The 24936-nt window shown below is 43.9% G+C and overlaps 1 protein-coding gene across 5 annotated transcripts in view; it reads right to left on the reverse strand.

The window, feature by feature from the left end:
* Nucleotides 1-228: 228 nt before the first annotated feature.
* Nucleotides 229-24936, reverse strand: part of KIAA0232 (KIAA0232 ortholog) — an 84583-nt gene continuing 59875 nt past the window's right edge. For 2 of the 5 annotated variants that reach the window (XM_058546675.1, XM_058546679.1), the window contains exons 4-10: nucleotides 23636-23702; nucleotides 22387-22468; nucleotides 17058-20349; nucleotides 15577-15648; nucleotides 10248-10356; nucleotides 5119-5216; nucleotides 229-2707 (exon numbers count right to left, since the gene is read on the reverse strand). In XM_058546675.1, the coding sequence (XP_058402658.1) occupies nucleotides 2528-2707; nucleotides 5119-5216; nucleotides 10248-10356; nucleotides 15577-15648; nucleotides 17058-20349; nucleotides 22387-22468; nucleotides 23636-23702 (3900 nt within the window). In that variant the 3' untranslated portion in view covers nucleotides 229-2527. The remainder of the gene's footprint in view (nucleotides 2708-5118; nucleotides 5217-10247; nucleotides 10357-15576; nucleotides 15649-17057; nucleotides 20350-22386; nucleotides 22469-23635; nucleotides 23703-24936) is intronic. The other 3 variants (XM_058546676.1, XM_058546677.1, XM_058546678.1) reach the window with 3 other exon arrangements.

Consider the following 24936-nt stretch of genomic DNA (forward strand, 5'->3'; position numbering starts at 1 on the left):
TGGTTAAGTGCGTGCGCTCCACTGCTGGCGGCCCGGGTTCGGATCCCGGGCGCGCACCGATGCACCACTTCTCCGGCCATGCTGAGGCCGCGTCCCACATACAGCAACTAGAAGGATGTGCAACTATGACATACAACTATCTAATGGGGCTTTGGGGAAATAAATAAATAAATAAAATCTTTAAAAAAAAAAAAGAAACTTTGCCATGATAAATAAAAAGGCAACCAATGTTTTTTATATTTTTTATTTGGTGTTAACTCCACAAGAAAACAAAAAATCAGTTACTCTGGTGTATGTGAAATCAGAACAATACAACCACGGGGAAAAAATCTCAGCCCAGGAATGGAAAACGGATACTCAGTGCTACGGAAATGCAATGCGCTTCATACCACAGTGCGTTTCAGCGTTTTGCCAACTTTTTAAAAAATGCTTTTTCTTTGTGATCATCCATTCACAAAACTAAAAATCACACTTACATCTCTGTTGCTGAAAGCCTCTGGGCTTCAGCCACTCAGCTATGAAAACAAATAAATACATAGTCTGTTAATCCCCTCACCCATTTATAATCCATCCCCATTCCCCCGTGGAATGTGCAGTGTCTTCCTACCAGAGTGTAGGGAAGGCTGCACCTTTGCCACCTGGAGCCCTTTCTTGATAAAAAGCAGCTGTCCAAAATCAACTGAGCTAAAGGTTGTGTCTGAAATACATTTATTTGGTCTCTGCTACACAAGCAACGATTTCTAGGATGATCGTCACTGTAGTGATTTTAGGAATTTACAACTTCCAATTCTTTTTTGCCTTTGCTGTTAAATTATATTTCAGTGCAGATGCTAATCAATTTTTAGGAAGCTCCGGAAGAAAGAAAAATACATAAAACCTTATAAAGTCTGTAAATAAATAACAGCAACATAAAACCTTACACACGCACGCACACACACACAAACCCACTTTAAAGTGTCAAAAGATGTGCTGTATAAAAACAAACCCTGACACGTGCTGAGATCAAACCCAACGGGCCATCAGGTTGCTCACAGTGAGGACATAGAGAACCTGGGATGACTCCACAGCCTGGCATGGAGTTTTCTGTGTCATCAATTAAGAAAAAGGCAGCAAAACCCAATGCTCAAAGCAAATCATATATTTCTCAGCCAGTTCAACTCCCAGCTAGTAAATTATATGTGTTTATTGCCTGCCAAAATTAGTGAAGCTGTCTCGTGCATATTAGACTTTTCTGCCGTTCCTGATGTTACAGACATGTTAAACTGATTTCGCACATTAGGTTTTTTTAAAATAATGAGTTGGTTAAAAGAAAAACACTTTAAAATGTTTAGGTTTTACCGATATTGCTCCCCCTAGCTTCAGCCTGTTGCACAGTGGCATGAAAGCTCGAGGGGGTGATCATCGTGAACGACAGAACTTGTCGAGATAGACTGACCCCCTGGGTTCCCAAGTGAAACAGGAAAGCGAGTCCCATGAAGCAATCACACAGGTATGGGAGAAATCGTTACTCTACCCACCCCCAACCCGCCACACACAGAACTTGCCCAGAACATTCTCTCAAACACAAAATGAGATCTAGGCTACACTAAATCACAGCCACAAGAGTAGCCAGCTGCAGCAGCCAAGGTGTCTTCGGGGTGATGAGGTGGTCTTTATTGCAGTCAAACGTTCACAATTTCAAGTTTTGTGGGCTTCAATTCAATGTAGGTCACCAGAAAATCATAATTTGCAACTAAGGTCCTCACCAAGTATTTTAGGACTCACCACACATAACCCTGAAAGGTGTTCTGATGTAAATGTAACTGCAACATGACAACAGATAGGGGCACTCCACCCCACTTTTCCTCATCTACCACCCCACACCCCAAATTCTTGGCTTCTCCAGTTAGCAAGCAAGTCACAAACCATAGTATCTTCCATGATACTTTAGGGAAGAAAATCCTAAGACAGAAAACACAGTATTTTTTAAGTCTCTAAAAGCACACCCTTGTGGTTCCTACGTCAAATGTACATGAGATTTTGCTGAATGAAGAGCGTATATGAGTCACCCATGCTTCCCTCTTGCCTTCAGAAAGGCACTGATCCATTGCAGGGGTAAGTGTGTGTATCCCGGTTCTTAGAGAACAGAGCCTAAATGTCCCAAAGCTAAAGTCTCTGAAGAGCAGGAGTGGCTGCGGACACCGCAGTGCTAGTCAGGTCACGGTGACACGCTGCAGTCGGAAGGTGAGCTGCAGCTAAGATGCAAACAGCAGGGATGCTTCTAAGACGAGCACATGCACACCCATTCTCGATTGGACAACACAATCTAGTCTAGTTCAAAGAGCCAAGAATTTAACAGCTTGGAAAAAAAAATCTTCAACAGGATAGCTGTCCTCAACTCTAAAATAAGCAAGAAGAGAAAGATAATTACTGATCTGAATCAGTTAATTGAAGAAGAAACCTAGGTTGCTGTTTTAGATTAACAGGCCTCACAAAAGGGTAATTTTCCATCACATTTTTAAAAAATAATTTGTACTACTCTGCAGGTTTAGAGATGAGTTCGGGAAAAGAGCTCCTCTTCGCTGGGGTCCACCCACTCGCCTCCGCCTTCTGAGCCCGTGTCCCCCGAGTCGGAGCTGGCGCTGGAGTACATCTTTCTGCGGAAGCCGTTTGATTTTGCTCCAGAATTTCTCTCTCCGGTACACCTTGCTTCATAAACAGAAGACACCTAAGATTAAAGGAACAATTTTCAACAGATCAAAAGCCAGATTTTTTTTCAAAAGTGCTATGTGAGATACTCTTTATACACAGAGATTAAATAACAATCACTGATGCTTTCCTGTGAAGAGTTACAAAAATCTGAAGAGTTTTACTGTTTCAAAGCAAAACAAACAACCTCTCCTCCCTGATCCATACAGAAGCCAAAACCCTAATTCTCTGTGTTCAGTCCCTTGGACAAAATGTTGCATATGTTAGGGCCAGATAAAAACAATTCTCTGAGTGCCCACCAGAGCTCAGGAACTGGGCTGGGCATGGGACTCCACTGGGAGGATGGACATGGATGGCTACGCCCTCCTGGGGCTCACATTCCAAGGGAGAAGACCACAAGCAAACCAACCAACAAAACCTCATGCTACGGTGATAAATGGTGATAGGACCCACGGTGGGGGACACTTCAGACAGGAGTGGCAGGGAAGGTAGAAGGCTGAGAAGCCAGCCAAGCCGAGTACCAGCCAGAGCTTGCCCGGGATCTTGGGGCTGTGCTTCTGAATTGAAGTTCTATCAGTAACTGGTACTTTTGAAGGAAAACTCTTTGTTGTGTAGGACTGTCCCCCACACCAGATGGTTAGCATCTCTGGCCCCCAGGACACTAAATCCAAGTGGTTAGCCCCTCCCCAGTCACAGTAACTAGCAATGCTCCTCCCCACTCCATCACAGTATTAGCAACATCACCCTCCCCGACCACAGTAACCAGTAGTGCTTCCCCCCTCCCCCGAAGTGGTTAGCAATGCCCTCCCCCCAACCAGTCATAATAACTAGCAACACTCCCTGCCCCTAGTCATAGTAACTAGCAAAGCCTTCCACTCCCCTGCCCCCCTGCCCTGGGCCAGTTATAGTGGCTAGCAATATCCCCCAAGTCGTAGCAACTAGCCAAGCCCCTTAGTCCTACCAACTAGCAATGCCCGGCCCCGTCACAGTGGCTAGCAACATCCCCCCAGTCATTGTAACCAGCACCCTCCCATTTTCAAATGGCAATACTGTGCCTGGTTGAGAACCCCCAAGGTAGGAGCACAGGAAGACAGCCACACCAAATGAAGGAGAGAAGAGGGACATGAAATCAGAGAGGCAGAGGGGAGCAAAACACATTGGGCCGTACAGGCGTGGCAGGGAGTGTAGATTTCATTCTAAGTACAATTATGGTTAGGAGTGTAGGTCCCCGAGTCAGGTGCTGAGGTTCTCAGCTCAGGTCTGCCCTCGGTATGTGGCCGTATGATCTCAGTACATGGCTCCGAACCATTCTGTGCCTCAGCTTTCTCTCCTACAAGATGGCGTGATACAAGTACCTACCTCACAGAGTTGCTGTGAGGACTAACTGAGGTAACACTTGTGAGGCCATTCTGCCCTGCTGTGTGGAGAGAAGACTGGAGAGGAACAACAGGTGGAAGCAGGAAGACCAAGGAAAAGCTCACAGCAGCTGTCCAGGAGAGGGACGGTGGTTTGAACAAAGTGATGGAGATGGGCGAAGAGGAGGATTTGAAATGTCTGAGGTGGGACGGTCAGGACTGGCAGACAGACTGCATGTGGAAGGTGAGAGAGAGAGGAATGAAGCATGACTTCTGGGTTTGGGGACTGAAGCTGGTGGGTGGAACGGGGTAGCAGTCACTGAGGCGGGGAGGCCCCAAACACCTGCCTTGACATGTTAAGTCCAACAGGTCCATGGGCAGTAGGATATGGATGCCAACGCCATAGGGTGCTTGGCGAGAAAATTCCCACAGGACTCGAACTGATGCTGACAATCATCACACTGAGAAGAACAGAAGATTCCTCAGATTCATTTGCCTGCCTGCCTAACTGGGCGAGGTCTGGGCCTAGACTAAGCTAGGCACAGGCCCTGTACCCGCCCTCAGGGAGTCACAGTCCTGTCGGGAAGGCAGACATGCAGAAATCGAGTGCAGGGCAGTCAGATGCTGCGGCTGCGACAAGAGGTCTACACCAGGCGTGGCCAGGGCACACAGAGGGCGGAATCCACCCCATGGAGGCTGAGAGAGGCAGGAATGGGAACACCAGAAGGGCTCCCTTGCACTGTACTCTGAAAGATGAAAAGGGTGCCCACTCAAGGATTTTAAGGGGGAGTGATAGGGTCAGATATGTATTGAATTTAGAAATTCCCTCTGGCAACAGCATCAAGGACAGATTGGAGGGAGAGGGTAGATGATTTGGGAAGCCTTGGCAGTAAGTGGTAGAGGTGCGAGGCGATGCAGACCCGAGCGAAGGGCCACAGAGGAGAAAGGTCACATCTGCAGAGCTTGGTGACCTGGGAAGGGCAGCTCAGAGGACTCCCAAGTTTCAGCTTGAGTGACAAGGGGTGGTGCGTGGCCGTTTGTAAGTTAATAATAAGGAGGAGGACAGTCCACTTACCCTATTAAAATCTAACAGACGCTCTTCATTACTGGGTATTTCTTTAACATCTGGATATTCTTCTATACCATTCTCTCCCTTGGCATTTGTATAACATTCTTAATCATTTTGAATGGAGAAGGGAAAAGAGGGAAAGGGGGGAAATTCCATTAAGACACAGTTATGAAACATACATTCTTGTTTCATTTTTTGCTGAAAAGTCAGATCAGTTAGGTCTACCAACCCTTTGGAGATTTCAAGTAGTCACTAAAAGCAGGCACAGTCATCATCAGCCAGCCAGGTGTGTATGAGGAAAACACAATGCCAATTTAAAAATTCTTTAATGGATTGTTGATCGCATTTAAAAAAAAATAGGCCTGCATAAGCATACATTCCTATTATCCCACCATGAGACATTCATCCAACAAATACATACTCACACCTATGATGTGACAGGCCCTGGGAAAACAGGATAAAAGACAACAAGGTCCGAGCTCTCAAGAGCGTATGTTGTATGGAGGGAGACAGACAATGCACCATATATATGTTCATAGAACAGATGAACAAAGGAATTCCAGACAGGAGGAAATGCGATGGAGAAAACAAAACAGGGTAACATCCTTGTTTGTTATTTCTCAACTCAACATCATATTAAACTATGCATTTATCTGTGGAAGAGGGAAGAGAATTGAGGCTAGTGGTTTGATTGGGTAAGTGGCCCACAGAAGGGGATGGAACTATAAGCTGGAATTAGAAGGAATCAAATAAATCATTTAGTCCAATGGTTCTCAACTCTGGTTTTGCATTCAAATCACTTGGCAAACTTTAAGAACAGTCTGGAAGGCCAGGGCGGCATCTGAGATTCTGACTGAACTGGTCTGGGGTAGGGTCCAGGGATTAGTGTTTTCTGATGAGGTCCCAGGTGATTCTGATGCCCGGCCAGGGCTGAGACCCACTGGTCTTGATGTAGACCAGCCATCTATTCACCTTAACTCAATGGAAAAGGCGGCTGGAGCAGAAACACAGTGAAAAGGGAAGCGACCTCAGGTCGGCCTGGATTAGGACCTTGGCTTTGACATCACTGTGTGTAAGTCCTTTAATACCCCTGAGCAGCTATTCCCTCAAAACCAGGATTGTCCCCCTGCCACCTGCAGCAGTCACCATGAAATGTTCAATGAGATCGTATGCTACCCCGTGTGTAATACCAGAGAGGACAGGGCCGGCACTCAAGGATTGCTGTGCCGTCTGCCATTGGGCAGTGGACGTGTGCCAAAGGAAGGCCATCTAGGCCCTGCTCGGCCTCTCGCCACGGCCCACTGGCCACATCATACTCTCCACAACCTTTAGTTCTCTCGGACCGTTTCAGGTCCTCCAAGTTACTAGTTTAGGTTCACGAAAATAACCCAAGCTCTAAGATCAGAGAGACGTCAGTCGACTCCTGGTTATGCTACTGACTTGTGATATAACTTGGGGCAACTTATTGAACCTCTTTGAGCACCCGTTGCTTCATCTCTAAAACAGGATTACCATTTGCCCTCATGGATTTCTGTGCACGTTAAAAGAGATGATGTGTGTGCAGCCTCATGAGTGCAGCCTCAAGAACGTGCCGGCACACTCAATAACATCTTCTACAATTGCTACTAACCCAAGCCCTGGGCTTGGGGGCCGGCCTGCTGTGGGACAGATGGGGAGGACACCATGCCCTCCTGCAGCAGGGAAATCCCTGCTTATCCTTTCTAGGTGATCATCTTTTCCTCGACTCGCCTGACTAAGCTCTTGTCATCCCCCATGCCCCACCCATTTGGCTACCACTCGTCCTAGGTGAGGTCAGTGTAATAGGGAAGGGACTGTTTGCTCGACCGGGATACACCCACACATGGAGCTGGATCCATCCCGCCCCACCCCCTCATTCTCTCTCCCTGCTTTAGGAATTCTGTGTGTGCAAAAGGAGCTTGTGATGCTGCAGGCGTTCGGAAGGGGCAATGGTGACTGCTGTCCATGTTCTTCATGATCCTCACGTTGACAGCTACCATGTTCTGGGTTATGACTATGTGCCAGGCCTGCTCTAGGCAATTTACTCTCCACAACTATCCTCTAAAGGAGGCACCACTTTTAGCCTCTTCTTACAAATAAGGACAATGGAGGGACAGAAAGGTCTGGTCATTGCCCAAGGTCTAGCAGCAGAGAATGGAGGCAGTTGACTCCAACTCAGTTTTGTCTCCTGAGCCCTCAACTGTTACCTATACTGTTTCCCTACAGGGTTCTCTTTTTAAGACTAAAATAATACACACACTTACAATGAGCCTTCCAAATGTTCAGAATCAGTGCATGAGCTCTGGAGATTGCTGCTCAGGAGAGAGCTGCCATGGCACACAGTCTATAAGGCCCTTGCAGTCTGGTTCCTTGCTGCCTGGCTGGCCTCATCCCTCACTGCACTCCTGCACGGTTCCTCCTTTGCCAGGCACACTGGAGCATGCCAAATGCACTCTTCCTCCACATCAGCCAGTGCTTCTGCCTGGCACCCCCCTCTGCAGGTAGCCCCAGATGTCACATGGCTTGTGTCCCTATTCTCTCAGGTCCCCACTCATCGTCAGCTGATCAGAAGGGCAGGGACACGTCTGTTTGCCTCTGCATTCCCAGTGCCCGGCACAAGATAGGCATGTAAGAAATACCTGCTGAAATGGATGCAAATATGAAAGCACAGGAAGGCCGGCAGGCGGCAGAGTGCAAGGCGCTTGGGCTTTCCTGCCAGATGGGCTCCCACGCTGCTCTGGGCTCCTGGACAAGCTGCCTCACTTCCGAGCCTCCGCCTCCTGCCTTACTGTAAAAGGGCTTGATCCTCCTCCTTCCCAGGGAGGCTGAGAGCTCCTGGGTCAGCCTCTGACTCAAAGCAGCACGTGCTTACTATTAATTATTAGCAACTTTAGAAGCTTCAGGAGCAAAGACAAGAGCCCCCAGTCACTTCTGCTGAGTGAGAGGCTGTTTTCCTGGCTAACCTTCCCCCCGAGATTACATGCCCCCACCCCTCTAAGATGAAAGAATGATGTTTCATAACATCACTACAAGGCAACTGTGCAGGGATTTAACTCAGAGCTGTGAGTTAAAGGTCATTCAAAAGGCTAGTTACCATTATTTATCCACTGAGAGTTTCTCTATATGTCATTTCACAATAAAAAAAAGCATTATGTACTAACAATCATTTACAGCACCTACCAAAGGACTGTATAGATACCAAGGACCTAGAACTAAGAGTGGGAACTGTGTTCCTTACTAACTAACGATAGAAAACTGGGCTAAGGGTGCCAAGACAGCCTGGGACACACTAACAAAGCACGAACTGCATGTGTCTGAAAATCATCCTAAGCCCCAACAGGCATTGGTCTTTCTCAATCCCCAGGCCCTTCCTGCTGCCACATCCCTCTCTCCCCCGGCACTTCCTGGGTGGTCCTCTCATTGCACTGCTCTCGGGCACTCGGCCTTCCCTACCTGTGTTCCCATTAACTGCGTCTGTGACGTAACACTCACCCAGTGCACCAGACTGGACATACATCCAGGTCACGTTTGTGCTCCTACCACCCTGGCGTCTCCCTGGACACCACGTGCAAACAACTGCTGTAGAGAGCAAAGCTCCTGGACCACAAACAGACAGCCTGGACTGGAGCCTGAGCTTGATGGCTGCTGCAGGATTCTGCACAAATTACTAAACCTGAGACTCAGCTTCCTCATCTGAAAACCAGGGCTGCCACTTCACAAGGTTTCTGCAGGGGTTATATAAAAGAGAAGACTGAGAGCACCTTGTGAATAACAAGGGCGATGCAGACGTCAGTTAATAGAAGAGCAGCAGCCTTCCATAAAGGCTGTTAAACAAACCAAGATGCTAAACACGCGCTCTCCTATGACTTTGCAAACCTTGAGGAAGGAGGAAGGCAGGTCTGGGGAAGCCATATTTGCACCCACAGAGCAGAGAGAAGCCAACAATGCCAGCCTCCCCCTAGTCAGCCAAGGCCAGGCCGCACAGGAAGGTCAGTGCAGGGGTTCTGAGCACCGAGAGGGCAAGGCATGGTGGGCAGTGAGGGCCGGCCCAGCTCCACGTGAATTACAAAGTAGCCAGGGAGACGCGAGGCAGACAAGCGACCATGCAAATACTAACAGAGGGTTACGTGCCCCCCTCAGGGCTCTGACAGGAGACCGTTAAATAAATGCTGTAGCCATTAGCAGCCCAGGAGAGGGCAGCGGTCTGCACAAGCTCAACCTCTTGAGCTAATCCATTTACGCTGTCTCCTCAGTTGCCACTTCTCCCAAATTTTCAGATCAAGATTTTTTATAGCTTCTGGGTATGTCCACCTGGGAGGCCCACAGACTAAAATCATCTTCTCCAAATCTGCTCCTGTTCCCAACTCCCTCTCTATCCAGTCTCCCCTAACTCCCTCCTGCTGTTCACTCTTCACAGAAAGTCATTCAACAAACTCTGGCACCCTCTACAAAACCTCCTGAGGCTGTTCTTTTGTTGTCTGTTTCCCCTACGCCTTAGTCCAGGCCCTTATCCTGTAACTCTCAGACAACTGCAAAAGCCAGTTTCAGTTCCACGTCCACCCTGTTGCTAGAAATATTCTAAAACACACACACCCGACCTGACGCCCTCCAATTTAAAATCCTCTAAATGGCCTTCCGTTCCTGCATGTTAAACTCGACCTAACTCAGAGCTCCCAAACCTCCTGACAAGCTCCTTCCCTGTCTGGTGGGCCCAGTGGGTCCCTGTTCCCTCGACTTGCCACAGACCCTTCTGCCTTTGTGCAGCCTGTTCTTTTCTGGGGGCTGTCCTTTCCCAGCCTGCTCCCCGGGGGCCTTCTTGAAGGCCACCACACAGCTGACGACTTCCTCCACGATTCACTGGGGAGCTTGCACAAATCTCGTCAAAGGGCAGTACTGCTTTTATGTACTTCCATGCCTTCCCCACATCAGGCCGTGGCTGAGTCAAAGGGCAGAGTCCAATTCTCCTACATCTCTGTGTCCCCAGAGCCTAACAAATGCCAGCCACACAAAAACCTCTTATAAATGTTTTCTGGACTGATATTCATAGCAAAAGAATTGATTGCTCTTAATGAATTAGAAATATGAATGAATGAATGACCTAATACAGGTCTCCTTACCTTCACACTCTGATGCAGGAAAAAGAGGAGAGTACAAAGCTTTTTCCCACCAGGTCTGTTTTTCTTGACTTCTATTCATTCCTTGTACATCAGTGTTCAATACAGGAAACTGTTTAGATGAAACCAAATTCAGAAAAAGTTTGTAGACTTTCAGGATAAAGCAAAAAATTCAAGCATTAGCTATGAACTATATACCCAGGATTTATAAATTGATGAGGTCTTTTAGTGTTCTAGACAAGGTGATTTAAAAAGCCAAAGTGTTCATAGCATATAAAGGAAGTTCTTCTTAAGAAGCACCTATATTGAAAGTAGAACGAAAGTCTTTTTAAAAAAACACAACTCTTACAAGGCAAAAACACATAACAGAAAACACTCCCAAATAAGGCAAATTCCTCGATTTTGAAAGTGCAGAGGTAAAGCGGTGACCCAGGGTGTCCACTGGTGTGACGCACTCTAGAGAAAACAGGGAGGACCTTCTTCTCCTTCACATACTCAGGCAGCAGGGAGTCAAAGAAGAAATGGGGCAGAAGGAAAATTTTACAGGCAGAGTTACTAACCTAAATGTCTTTATAACTGAATTATCTGCTTTAGTGAGAACCAGAAGGAAGTTGAGACTTCAACTAAATAATAAAGCTGAGAGTAATTCAAATTCAAAACAGGACAGAGGCATCAAAAGGAGAGGAGGAGAGCAGGAGAGACTCTTCTGAGAGCAGGAGAGACTCACACTCTATGCATGTCCCTGGTCCTGGCTGAGCAGAAGGTGCTCAGGCCCAGAAGGGGGCCCTAAGTTTGAATCCAGGCTCCATCCTTTACTAGTGGACCTCTCAAGTCCTAGCTGGACCCCGCCCACCCACCTGCGCAGTGAGGACTGAACGTGGTATGGCTGGTGGTCGACAGACAGCAGCTGTCATGAGTGATCAAAGCGTGTCCCTGGGAGGGGTAATTAGAAGACGTGGCCAGCTGCAGTCACCACATGTGTTCTGGTCTGCCGGCGGTCAGGGCAAACCTCTTCCATGCTCCTTCTGCACTGTGCCTGACAATATGCTCTCCCAGGGTAAGGCCTGGTCTCAGCATCTTTGTGCCTCCCATCGCCCCTAACACTCTCAACAGATGTCTCCTCAGTGGATAGGCCTGAAAACACTGCACACATCTTTACTGTTTTAAAAGACATTTCATTATGTGTTAGGTTTAAAATCTGAACTGTTTTAGCAACTGATGATCATCAATTCTCTAACAGAATTTTGTTATTCTCTTAAATGTAAATTATTGTATAGGTCTAAAGTTTTTTGATGCAGTAACGTGTGTTTTTTATTATTTAACTAAATGGGAAACATACTTCAAACTTTCATTTTCACTTAACATAACTTTTCAGAAATACTCCTAAAGTAGAAACTGAAGGAGAACTGTACTGTCTAACCGGAGTGGTCAGTTAACCTTCACTATGTTCTCCTGCAGCTTATTCTAACAACAAAAATTAGTGTTACTAGATAAACAGATGCCGAGACCAACAGAACCAACGAGGCTGGACTTAATGCAAATGAGGCCAGCAAGACACGTGACCTGCAGTTAACTCACGTGACTAACTCACCTAGACATAATTCACAGCACCATAAGACCTCTCCAGAAAGGCCTTTCTTCTCTCCAAGGTATACCTACTCTGTGAGATGACTTAGTATTCTTCAGGAACAGCAAGGAAGGCTCCCTGGGCAGAAGTCTCCCCATCATCCCCAAAGGCACTACTGAAGAAAGATGGATTCGGAGGTAACAAGTTCTATTTGAGGAAGAAAGCGTCCTGAGCAGGTTGTGGAACGATCAGTGTTTTATTCATGTGAGTGCAGTTCTACTGCTTATCTTTTCACCCTTTCTTGAGACTGTGGGAATGGGGGCAAGGCTAAGAACGGGAGAGAGGTGTCATCATGGAGGACGGGACATGGATAGGAAAGCAGGCTGGAGGGGGTCAAGGCCCCATGGAGGGGCTGGGTCGGCATGAATGAAGCGGAACCAGACTCTAAACTTCTTAAGGGCAGGCACCATGTCTTATTTATCTTTGCACCTCCAGGCACAAAGCAGATACTCAATGTCTGCTGACCTGAAGAAAAGGGTCCACCTGGCCTGAAGTCCCTGATGATCTAGCACATCATTTCCTCTTTCTCCTGCTGAACCACTGTTAAGATCATGCCAGCTTCTGCAATAATTATAGGATGTTTTTCCACATCCTCCATTTGAGTGTCAAATTTTTTTTTTTTTTGGTGTGAGGAAGATCAGCCCTGAGCTAACATCCATGCCAATCCTCCTCCTTTTTGCTGAGGAAGACAGGCCCTGAGCTAACATCTATTGCCAATGTGCCTCCTTTTTTTCCCTTTTTCTCCCCAAAGCCCCAGTAGATAGTTGTATGTCATAGCTGCACATCCTTCTACTTGCTGTACGTGGGACGCCGCCTCAGCATGGCTGGACAAGCGGTGCGTTGGTGCGCGCCTGGGATCCGAACCCGGGCCGCCAGTAGCGGAGCGCACGCACTTAACCGCTAAGCCACGGGGCTGGCCTCTTGAGTGTCAATTCTGATGGCAGGGACTTATTTGTCCTGTGTTATGCTATACTCAACACATATTCAGTGAATATCCACTATTTTATGACATCTTTCCACTTATTTTTAGGTTGCACAGCAAAGAAGACCATGCTTTGCTTAAATAACGTCTGTTTAATGTATTAATTTAACTTCTCGTTTGGTTGAGAAAGAAAAGAATGAAGGCAGAATGGAGGAAACAGAAACAAAACAGACCAGCACCCTGGACGAGCCAGGCACACCTTTACGTTAGTACCACTCTCCTCTCCCTCCAGATGCCTTCTTGCTTACCTTCTCCCCTGCAAGCCTTTCTTCAAATTCCACCTTCGCAAGAACGCCTGCCCTGACATTCCCATTCCACCACATCCCTTATCCAGCTCTTCTTCTTCTTTCCCACAGCACTGGCGCCCTAACATACCATACAACTTTGTATGTTTATTGAACGTAACTCCACAATGCAGGGATCTTGGTTCCTTATACCCAGCACCTAGAACAGCACCCAGAGTAGGCTCTTAATAAATATTTGATGAATGAAAGCAACAGTGGGGGAAAAAAGAGAAGATATAAACTTAACCCAGAAAACCTGACCAGAAATGTTTTTAGCAACAGATGTAATATTCAGTACTTCTTTACAAGACAGAAGTTGGGCAAAGGCTCACAGCTTTAACTGCTCACTAAAGATTCCTAGCTCTGACGGACAGAAAGGGGTCTGGTGCTCCTCTGAGTTTTACTCCGAGAATCAAGCACTGAATAGTGCCCCTTTGCCACAGTTAGTTCTCAGTTATTCGGGTCACAAAAGGAAAAGAAAGCTTTCCACAAACCTTGTTCTTTGGAAAAGAAAAGAGGAAATGTAAATGAAGAGCTAAGGAGAGCAAGAGAGACCAACAAGAGACACTGCACTGCCTGTTCTAAGTTTCATTTTACTGACAGGAAGCGCAAAGCAGTGGGCAGAACCGGGGCCCTGTCCGTTACACAGGGATCTCGGGCAGGTATTCCACCCTCCGGGCCTGCGTGTCGTCAGCAGTCGTGGGGGGAAATACAGCTACCACAGAAGGTCACTGTGGGCATTCAGCGAGAAAATGGTGATAAGGCAGAGTGGGCAAAGTGCCTGGCACAGGTGGGCTGGGCACCACACCCCTGGGATGGCCCCCTCTCCCCCTACTCGTCAGGGCCTCCTGACACCCACGGCACATTGTCTGCTGGGCAAACGGCTTCCTCTCCTGGACTGGACTGTCAGTTCCTGAAGACGGAGACTAAGCCTTCTGTTTCCTTTTGTGCTTCAAAGCGCGTGGCACTAAGCTGGCAATCAGGAAATGATCAAGAAAACACTTCTGGCACAAATGGATACCTGAGACACACTTGGCTATTCCTCGCTTTCCATTTTATACTTCAGAACCACGAACTACTGTTGGCAGCTGCCCTGCATACGTGAGGGGTGTCAAGCCTCTTTACCTTTGCTTATGCTATTCCTTCCGCCTAGAGTGCCCTGCCTCTTCCTTTCTGCCCCTGGACACTCAGGTATGTTCAAAAAGCCTGCCTGAACTCTCACAGGCTGGGAGGCTTCTCCTCTGGGTTCCCACAGCATCCTGTGCTCATCTCCACCTACCAAGTTACCTAAAATTACATTTGCCCAAATGCCCTAAAAGGTAAGGAACTGGCTAGGTAAATTATGGTACATCCAAACAGTGGAACAGTATGCAGAAAATAAAAAAGGAAGAGTGACTGCAATAAAGTGCCATTTCAGTACAAACAAAAAAATAGGAGGAAACATATGTGAATATGTATTTGCTTATACATGCATAAAATATTCTCGGAGGATACACCAGAACTCATACTCGTGGTTCTGCTAGAGAGGAACCTTTTCACTGTGTATATACCCTCTTTTAACTTCTGAATTTGAACCATATGAATGAATTACCTATTTCAATTAAAATAAATTATCCGTTTATAAACTGGTCTTCATGACTAGACTGAATTCCTCGAGGGCAAGGACGATGTCGTGTTCACTCAGGGCACCGACCTTAGCGATGGGCACGTCACAGGGATTCAATAAATGTTTGCCGAGTTGAACTGAACTTTTGAAAGGAATCATAATTCATGCACCTGGTCATCAATTCTATTAGAAATCCTACATTTTAATCCACTTGCTCTATGCGGCCGGCCCCGTGGCTTAGCGGTTAAGTGCACGCGCTCCGCTGCTGGCGGCCTGGGTTTGGATCCCAGGCGCGCACTGACACACCGCTTCTCCGGCCATGTTGAGGCCACGTCCCACATACAGCGACTAGAAGGATGTGCAGCTATGACATACAACTAGCTACTGGGGCTTTGCGGGAAAAAACAAATAAATAAAATTATAAAAAAAAAAATAATAATCCACTTGCTCTGAAATAGGCAGGCAACTAGTGACCTTTAAAACGGGGCTCCTAGATTGCCCTTTGTAAAGACTGCCCTCACTCAGGCAAAGAGGGAAGAAGACCCTCAGAGGAGCTCCCCAAGACTGACTAGGCAGTGTGACAGAGTGCAAAGGCACAGATTCAGATCCCAGCGTGGCCCCAAACTGTCCCTTCAGGCCACTCTCTCAACCTTTCCATACCTCAGATGGATCTACGAAACGAGCTCCAATTCGGCTGTAAACTGTAGCAACACTGCAGAGAGACCAGGGCTGAGAGGACTGACAACCCCCAATATCCTCTGAGGACTTTACTGGCAGCTAAGACCTTTCAAGACAATCCAGAATTCTGATTACACATAAATACATCAACATACTAGAAAGCGAAGGAATATGGTAGTGGTATGATGCAGAATCTCGCTTCTTTCCTCTTTTTCTTTCTTCCCAATCTGGAACCAGGTGAAATACAAAGTACATAAAGGAATATTTAAGGATGGAAAGGGGGGCAATAAACAAGCAGATAAATGCTAACAACGTTATTGTATTCTTGTTCTCAGCAGTTCATATTTCAGTGTTTCAATAGGATTCAATTCATGTCTAAGGGTCTCCAGGCATGCTAATTAGAGCAGTGATTCTCAAGTCGCCTATGGGGCTTCCTACCATCACATGCACTCAGGTCCACGCTAGGCATTGACCCCACAAATGAATAAGGCATGGTCCATAAGAAGCTTATAATCTAACGAGAGACTTTAAAGCACATAAATGACTCATGAAAAATGGAAAACGCAATAAAAAAGAGGCATAAAGTGTACAAAAGTGAAGAGAAGGAAGAAATTATTTCTGTTGCAGGGTGGGGGCGGAGTAGGGGAGAGAAGAGGAATTAGGGAATGTGTCAGTGAAGGAGGTGGGATCTGAAGAGAGCCTCATGGTGTGGGTAGGATTTAGACGTGTGAGAGGCGGGTGGAGTGTGCAGAAGGAGAGATGAGAGGAAGGGCGACACTCATCTGCTCTCCAACCACAGGTGGCATGACTTCTAACCACCTCCAACTGTCTTTTTAATAAGCTGTTTCTGGAAAAATGCCCGACACTGCTATATCAAATAACGGCTGAAAAATGGGCAGATCATTATGCTTTTTTATAAAACAGGTTATTGCCCTGTTATTTCTTGTAGAATCAATTTAACCTCAAACCACTTCTTAGGAATAGTCAAAATGTACAATGACTCCCATTAACAAAACTATTACTATTAACCTTGTTTGATAGACTTAACATGTAAGGAATATGTACTTTGTATAAAGGTACATCTGTACAAGGTTCTGTAGAAGCTGTTTTGTTGCATTTGGATTATGGGTTAACTTTTACATGTACCACAATATATTTCAGAGAACTCTATACAAATATAATTTATTTTACACGTAAAATATAAGTTTTAATAAACTGATCAATGTTTCAGAGTCAGTTAGATGAGCCTGCTACTTAAAGAAACTCTTTCCTGCTAGTTCTGAAAAGCAAGGACCATTTGAAGAGTAAACAGCCACTTCCTGAGTCACCAACTTTGGAAGATGGAAACCTTATATATTGGGTTTTGCTGTAAGCACAGTACATGCATATTAAGACAACACATAAGAATCTCATATCCTGTGATTTATTTAAAAACGTCTTTTCTCTGTAGAAAATGTCACGGTCTAGTTCAAATTTATAAATATCAAATCTATTTTAAGTCCTATGTAAAATCACAAGAATGATACGTTTATAAGACATTTAAGCTAATTTCCCAATAATTTAGCCCTACTTCCTGATATTGGATTAAAGTCTGATCAAATCCTTTTATCAAATACCAACAGACACAGACACATACCTCTTCCAGCTGTCCCGAAGAAACTGGATTATCTTCATAAGCAGGGAACTGACAACCTGCTTTGCAACTGCAAAAACTATTAATTTCTTCCTCGCATTGTGCCATTAGCTTACAGTTTGCTTCTGAGCTTTCTAAATTAATTTCCCGAGATTCATTCACGGTACATTCCAAACACTGATTCTGCTTTCCGACTGGCAGAATCCCAGCTGATTCCTCCTGGGAATCCAGTGATGTCTGAGCACTCTTTTCCATTCCAGATTTTTTTAACCTGGGGAGGAATTTTCCAGACTCAAGCTCTGATTTTCCATAGTAATGGCCTTCTTTCTCTGCATCTTCTTCCAGTGGTTTGAGATCTGCCTGTGGATCTTCAAATGCATCAACTTGAGAAGGAATGGGAATATTTGCTTCATCTTTCTCAGATTCAAATTCCGACTCGCTTCCTCCTCCTGGCGACAGTTCAGATGCAGAAATTGGGCGAAAGTGAGTCCTAGGAGAGATCCGAATAGCCCTGTATTGTGTCCTGTCAACGCCACATATCCTGGGGTGGAAAACTTCACTGTCTGAATCAGAACAGAGGATTGATTTCGGTTTAAAACTAGGGCTGAAAGATGCAATCCCTTCGGGTTCAAATGAACATTCTACGTGAAGAACTTGTGAAAATGGATTGCTTAAGTCAAAGGAAGAGAATGAATATTCAAGTCCAGGATCCTCAACTTGAAAGTTACCACAAGCTCCTAGTAAGTCTTCATGGAAGATAAAAGAAAATCCCTTATTTAATCCATTTTCCCCACTCTTCGGTTGATCATTCTGTTCAAATGACACAAAGGGTTTCCACAACTGCCTGTGACCAGGAGCAAAACTGTTTCCTGGGGTCATAAAGACATCTGTACCAGCTATTGTCACGACATCAGAAGCTGCACACTGTAACAAACTTCCTTTTGTGTGACTGGGCGGTACAACAGCCCATTCCCCATCGCTATTAAAGGTTTTGAGCTCTCCATAAACTCCTCCGAGAATGAATGTGTTCTCTTTATCTTGGGCTACGTCCCAAGGTTTAGAGGGTGTAGTATAATCACCACCATCCACCTTTGATAGCTCACTAGAAACAAAAGCTCTTTTCTCCAGGTTCTCTTTCTGTCCCTCCCACAGATGATATTCTGATCTCTGCACTGCCTTATTAGGCTCCTGGAGGGTCTCCATTTTAGCTTCAGCATCCAAACAGCAGCAGTAGTTATTTACATCTGTTGAAAACAACTCATCGTCAATTCTTTCTATTTCTACCATAGCTACAGAATTTCTATCTGCCATCTTTGTCCAAATGTCTTTAATAACCCCTGAGCTGTAGCCATCTCCATGTGGACTGCTTTCACTACATACTTGTGTAGTTTCAAAGGTTTTGTTTTCTGTTTTTTGTTCTAGCTGAATACCACAGACAGATTCTAGTTTAGATTTTTTTTTGAAAACTAATGTAGGAATTTCTCCTAAAGTTTTACTCTTTTGCTGGCAAGTTTCATCTTGCAAAAAATCTAGAAGTTCTTCATCTACATAATTTGACGAGACTCTAGGAACTACATAATTAATATCTTCTGCATTAAACTGTGTCGATTCTTCAAACTGAATATTTAATGTCTCATTGTCTGAACGTGTTTCTTCTGAATGGGACCACGGACTACAAGTTCTTGTTGAAAGATTAGAACAGTGTTCATTTTCTTCAAAGGCACTATTTTTGGTCCATATTAGCAATCTAGACTGTGTTTTCCCAAGCATATTAGCACTAGAATCTGTATTTTCATTTCCCAAGTTGAGTGTTTCAAAAGAAAATGGTAAAACAGAATTACTGCATTGCACTTCAAACACTGAAAAACAAGAGTTTATACCAGATCCTTCATTAATATCTGAAAAGAGCTCTTGATTGCCAGCAAGCAAATGTGGATTGAGCGCTGTGCTGTCTAAGATTGGAGAGAGTCTAATTGGAGAATCTCCTCCAAAACTCTCTCCATCAGCATCGCCAGAGCTAGATGAACAGCACTCCCAAAACTGAGCCAGATTGCCAAGGTCTTGCAGGAATAAGCCCTCAGCACCTACAGAGCTGGTAGAATCTGTCCATATTGCACGTTCCCCTTGCAACTCCATTCCATCTAACACTATGCAACATTCTGCCTCAAAATCGGTTTTCTCTTTGCTTTTTTGTCGAATCATATTCAAAATCCGACTTTCTCCTTGCATTGTTTCTGAGGCACCAGGATCCAACATGGATTGATCAATATCCACTTCATAGAAGTGTGTTAATTCTGATAGATGAATATCATCCAAGTATGTGTTGCCCTCCGGTAGAGAACAGAATGAGGTCCCAGTGAGGTCAATATCCTCATTTATAACTGCAGGCATTTCTACAAAATGACCATCAATGAAAGTACCTGCCGCGAGGTATGTTTTATGAATATTATTGTTGCTGATACAAAGACCGTGCACTGATTCAGACAATTCTTCTACTGCCTCTGATGTCAGATCACTTGTATCTTGTCTGTTTCGGTATGTGGTCTCTAATTTACTTTTTCTGCTCAAAGGAACAAAATATTCAGCAATTGGTTCGGTATACCACAACGGTTCCTCTTTATATTCTTTGTCGTTTCTGCTCTCCATGTACAGGTCTCTTCCTTCAGTGCTCCCGGTGTCTTTTCTCCCCATTTCCTTTGACGGTCTTTTACCCCGTTTGCACAGCTGTTTGATAGAACCACCGCTGCTGCTGCTGCTGCTGCTACTTCCGGCATGAATGTTTCTTTCAGCCTTTTCACCATGCTTCAATGAAAGTCTGCTGTGACCATTCCGCCCTTTTTTGTTACGAATTTCCCGTGTCTTGTGCCTTACTTTCACACACTTCATGGATGCTTTTAATTCTCCCTGATTACCACTTGAACTTGAGCCTGCTTCACTAGAGCCGGAAGACCATGAGCGAGGGCGAATCTTTCCTTCAGGTTTATGTCGGATTTGCTTTTTGTATAAAGCAGGCTTTTCTTCCATTGTGCCATTACTAAATTTGTTCTCCTTCTCATTTTTACTTCTGCCCTGGGTTTTCTCGTGTGCAGTGGTGGATACTTCATTGCTCCTTTCCTTGATGACTTCTCCTTCACTGTTACACTCCTTGGGAGAGGATGTATCTGTGCTAGCTGGTGGGGCTGTGGATGATGAAGAAGAGCTAGAGTAAGAACAGACTTTAGACTTGTTCCATACAGTCATGATTTCTTGCAGGCAAACTGGCTTCTCAGAAAGTGGTGGAAATGCTTCATAGTACCTGAAAAATAGAGTAAAAAGTTCAAAAGTGGTCACTTAGCTGCATTAGGTATAGTAAAACAACATTACCAATCAGAGAAATGGTATATTTCACTTTAATAGTCAACATTTACATCATCCATGAATTATTAACTTTTAAATAATTAATAATACAGTAAAATATGCTTTACATGTAGTCCAATGTATCAAGCAGTGAGATAAGAATATTAAGAAAATATGTAAGATGACAGTTTTTATCTTCAAAGTTTGAATTTTAATCAAGAAGTCACAAGTAACAAATACAATGTAGTGGAAAGAATGTACCCTTGATAAGAGATATTTAAATTTGATTCTCAGATCAGTCACTTACTATCTTTGTGACTTAGTAGCTAATTATTTAATGCCTTGGTCCATATTTCCTCTACTGTAAATGGTGATAATATGACTTACCTCACAAGGCTGCTGGGAGTACTGTAAACAGATGTAGTTGAAAAACTGGATAGCAAAGAAGTCAAGAGTATGAGCTCTGAAGCCACACTCCTTGAGTTCAAATCCTGACTCTGTCCCTTAGTAGCTGTGTGACCTCTCTGCAGCTCAGTTTCCTGACCTCCAAAATGGGGGTAATAATAGTATTTACCTCACAGAGTTGTGAGGAGTAAAGGAATGAATATGCGAAATGAGTCAGAACAGCACCTTCTTAAGTGATTATTATTGTTATTTTTTCTCAGGAGGCCAGCACAATGTCCGGCATTAAGCAGGCCCTCAGAAATAGCAGGGATTATGGTATTCAAGTGTTCAGAAAAGATGATGCTGGTACAATTAGAGAAAGTAGACCACAGCTGAGCCTTCAAGTTCCAGAAATGCAGAAGTTTAATGAGTACTAATTGTGAGGCATGGGAACCTGCATGAGGACCGGAAGATACACGCATGTTGTGCTCACGGAACTGAAGCCTGATTAGACCAGAAACTACTCGAAATACAGGGTAGGAAAAATCACGGACGCTGGTTTTAGAGGGCTTGAAAACAAGGAAGAAGAATTTTTGATTTGCCAAAGAAGAATCTAGAGTCAGGGTGGCTACCAAGGGACTGTCACTTTGCAGGCAACAGTCAGGGTCACACATGAAGTGATAAAAGGCCATGTTTTCAAAGGGCTATACTTTCTCTCCTTTTCAGTCTATACCAGAGTTGTCCAATAGAAACATATTGTGAGCCTCACATGTAATTTTTAATGTTTGAGGAGTCACATTAAAAGTGTATAAAGAGGTGAAATTAATTTCAATAATATATTTTACTTAACCAAATATATCCACAATAACATCATTTCAACATGTAATCAACATTAAAAAATATTAATACAATATTTTACATTCTTTTTTATACTAAGTCTTTGAAATCTGAAATCTACAAATTTCACATGTACAGCAGACCTCAGTTTGAAGTAGCCACATTCCAAGTGCTCAATAGCCACACATGGCTTATGGCTACCACGGTGGACAATGAAGGTCTACACAAACCACTAAATACTATTTTTTCCTTAAGTTTTAGAAGTTCAGAAGATTCAAATAAAATGTATAATAAGGAAGTCTGCTTATAATGCAGCTGATTTTAATACTAACCATTTACAAAGACAGAACTAAAAGCATCTTTAGGAAACAAGTTTGATAAGGTCAATGACTTGCCCATGTTCCCTTTAGAATCAGCAGTGGGAGCTTGGTCTCCTTGTGTGTAAAACAAGGATAAGCATAATTTCTTACAGCTGTCTCAAAGAGTAGTGTAAATTTCAAAGGCGAAAGTAACATGAATGGACTGTAAATAACCTTGTTTATTTCATTCATTCATATCACAAATACTGATTCAATATATATGATAAAGATAGAACCATCTTATTCACCTTTGAATTCTCACTGTCAAGCACACAATAAATGCTCAATAAATGTTTCCTGAATTATAAAATATGAAATTAAATAGAAGATGACAAACAAAAACTGTAAACCACGTAGCAATTATTAGTCTGAGTTTCACAAACACACACTTTATTACTGAAGACAATCTTACATACATTTCCACTTGATCCTTTGCTGTAGGGGATAATTCTGCCTCTGGAGAGGGAGACCCTTCTAACTTTTTGTGAATCTTCTCTTCTGTTAAGAAACAAAAATTCAGAAAGATTTGTCTTATATCTAGTTAATAAATATTTGTGTGTTGTAAAGTTTCACAAGTAACTTTAACAGAAATTATATAGGCTTTTGTGGCTTAAAAAGAACTCTATACTAGTTTGTCTTTTTAATAAAAATCTATTTCTGCAGTGTGCCAGAGGGAATTCTCTGGCTAAACCACATTAACATTGGGCTGAGAGGTAAGACTTGTTCATCTCATCACTGATACAGTGCTCTGGAGGCACTTAATTACGAGAGTGGAATCTCCTGTGTACTTATTAATTACACCAGAAGGAGAGAACATCTGTTTAGATTCCAAAAATATTTTCTCACAAAATTCTACACTCATGAACCTTCTATTGAGTCATCTTAACTAATACTAATCGGCAAAGAAAATTCTTCATTACAATTAGCTCTCTGTTACTTAACATCTAGGTGAGCAAGGGCTGTGTTTCTACTAAAACAGAAGCAAAGGGCTATACTCTTAGCTTAGCTCATGATATTGTCTTAGTTTAAAAACAAACAAATAAATAAACTCTGCCCTTATAGGAAGGCTCAAGACTTGTTGGGCAGCAAAATAAGCATGAAGAGGACCTTAACATGTAGCTCTCATTCTCAGGGCTTGCAGAACAGTTGGGAAAAGAAGCTATGAGGGTTCATGAATCAAAATGACTTAATGAGCTTGTCAAGTCTGCCTTTCCAAAAAATTCGAGAGTCAAGGCAGAAGTTCCTTCCAAACCTGCAATAATTAGTGTCGATACCTTGTGAGGCCTTGATGTCAATAGGCAGATATTAACAGGGGGGAGAGCATATAACACCACGGGACAGAGAAGACAAAATACTGCTCTCAATCTCTGAGCTTCAACTGAAGACAAACAAAATGAAACGTCCCCTCTCTAGGAGGCACCTGTGGATTAAGTCACTTCTTTGAGAGCAGGGATGTGTCCACAGTGACTACTGAGGGCTGACCCAGAAGTCATGAACAGCTGAAGACACCACGTGATGCTGGCCTGGCGACACACACTGAACACAAAGACTGTATTCTTGTTGTTTTTCTCTTTTTGATCAATTCTAAGATTTCCCTCAATCAAATTCCTTGGTGATACTATCCTACTGTGTGTAAACACAGCCCCTGGGGAGCAATGCTCTCACCTTGCTTACTCTGAAGGTCTTTCAGTCTGGAGCAGAGCTCCTCCACTAACGTCTCGATACCAGAGCTCTGCATGAGAAAAGAAATACACGTTAGTTTACCGCCAGGTATGTAAAACTCAGGTATTTGTATCCTTTTGTTTTTATATACGGGTTTTATAAATCTTCCATGTTCCAAAAGAACTACGTTATCAATATTTAAACACAAAAGTTTAAAAATTACAGGTTTGTAGATCCAACTTAGTATACATATTTTACTGATAAAGTATATTCAATAGCACTTACTGATAAAATATGAAAATATTGATGTACCTCCCAGAATGGCTTCTGTCTTCCCAGGGATATAGCATCTTGCTCACAGGGCAGACTAAGGACCTAAATGCCCATCACATGCCTAATGTCAGTCACCAGCAAAAACATTATTGAATGTGAGTAAGGTCTTGTACCAGACTCAATACAAAGAAAAATCACAAAAATCTCATCTGGTCCTCTAGGAGCTCAAGGTCTAAAGAAAACAAGGTGATTTTTTTCTTTTTTAAAGTGAACACTCATGACTGCAACAAAAAGGGCAGTATAGAAAACACGTCAATACTGTGAGCGAATGTGAAAGCTTTGTTTTCTTTTAAGGGTCATGAACAGGGTATTAGCCTTGACACAGAACTGGGGTAAAATTTAAGGAGAGTGCATGGAAGAGTCTGAAATTGGGAGGATAAGAACAAGAGCCAACCTTTAAAGAAAAATGAATGTTGGAAACAGGCACTGCAAAATAATCTTGTACTATGTCAACTTTTAAACTTTTAAAATTCTCTATTTCTCACAAGAAGGAAGAAAAATATTTCACAATGTACAAAAAAAAAGTGAATGTATTTCCTAGGAACCTTATATTTATTCAGTGGCCAAAAGTCCCATTTAAGCTGGCACTGAGTCTCTCTAGGTGGGCACCACCGTCCAACACACGCACATGCCCTCACCAGGCCTTGAGGGGCTAAAAATAGAACTTTACCCCATTCGCTTAACTCAAAATGACTCAGCACAAGTATTACAGACAGCCTAACAAGAAACCCCACAGTTCCATAGTTAGAGCAGCAAGGAACAGATTACAACCAAAACGGTTAATTGTAAACACTGACAGTTATGTTCTATCCACATCATATCACAGCTTTTAATACGGAGAAAGGACAGGGGAGACAGGGAAATGGGCAAGAGAGCTGTCCTTTCCTTAAAAACACTCTTAGAAACCATGGCAGATATTAGTCATAAACACTGCTCCGACTACACAATTCCATCAGAAAGACTCTGCTTAC

Source organism: Diceros bicornis, chromosome 8, assembly GCF_020826845.1.
Source record: "Diceros bicornis minor isolate mBicDic1 chromosome 8, mDicBic1.mat.cur, whole genome shotgun sequence".
In the NCBI taxonomy this organism is placed as follows: Eukaryota; Metazoa; Chordata; class Mammalia; order Perissodactyla; family Rhinocerotidae; genus Diceros; species Diceros bicornis.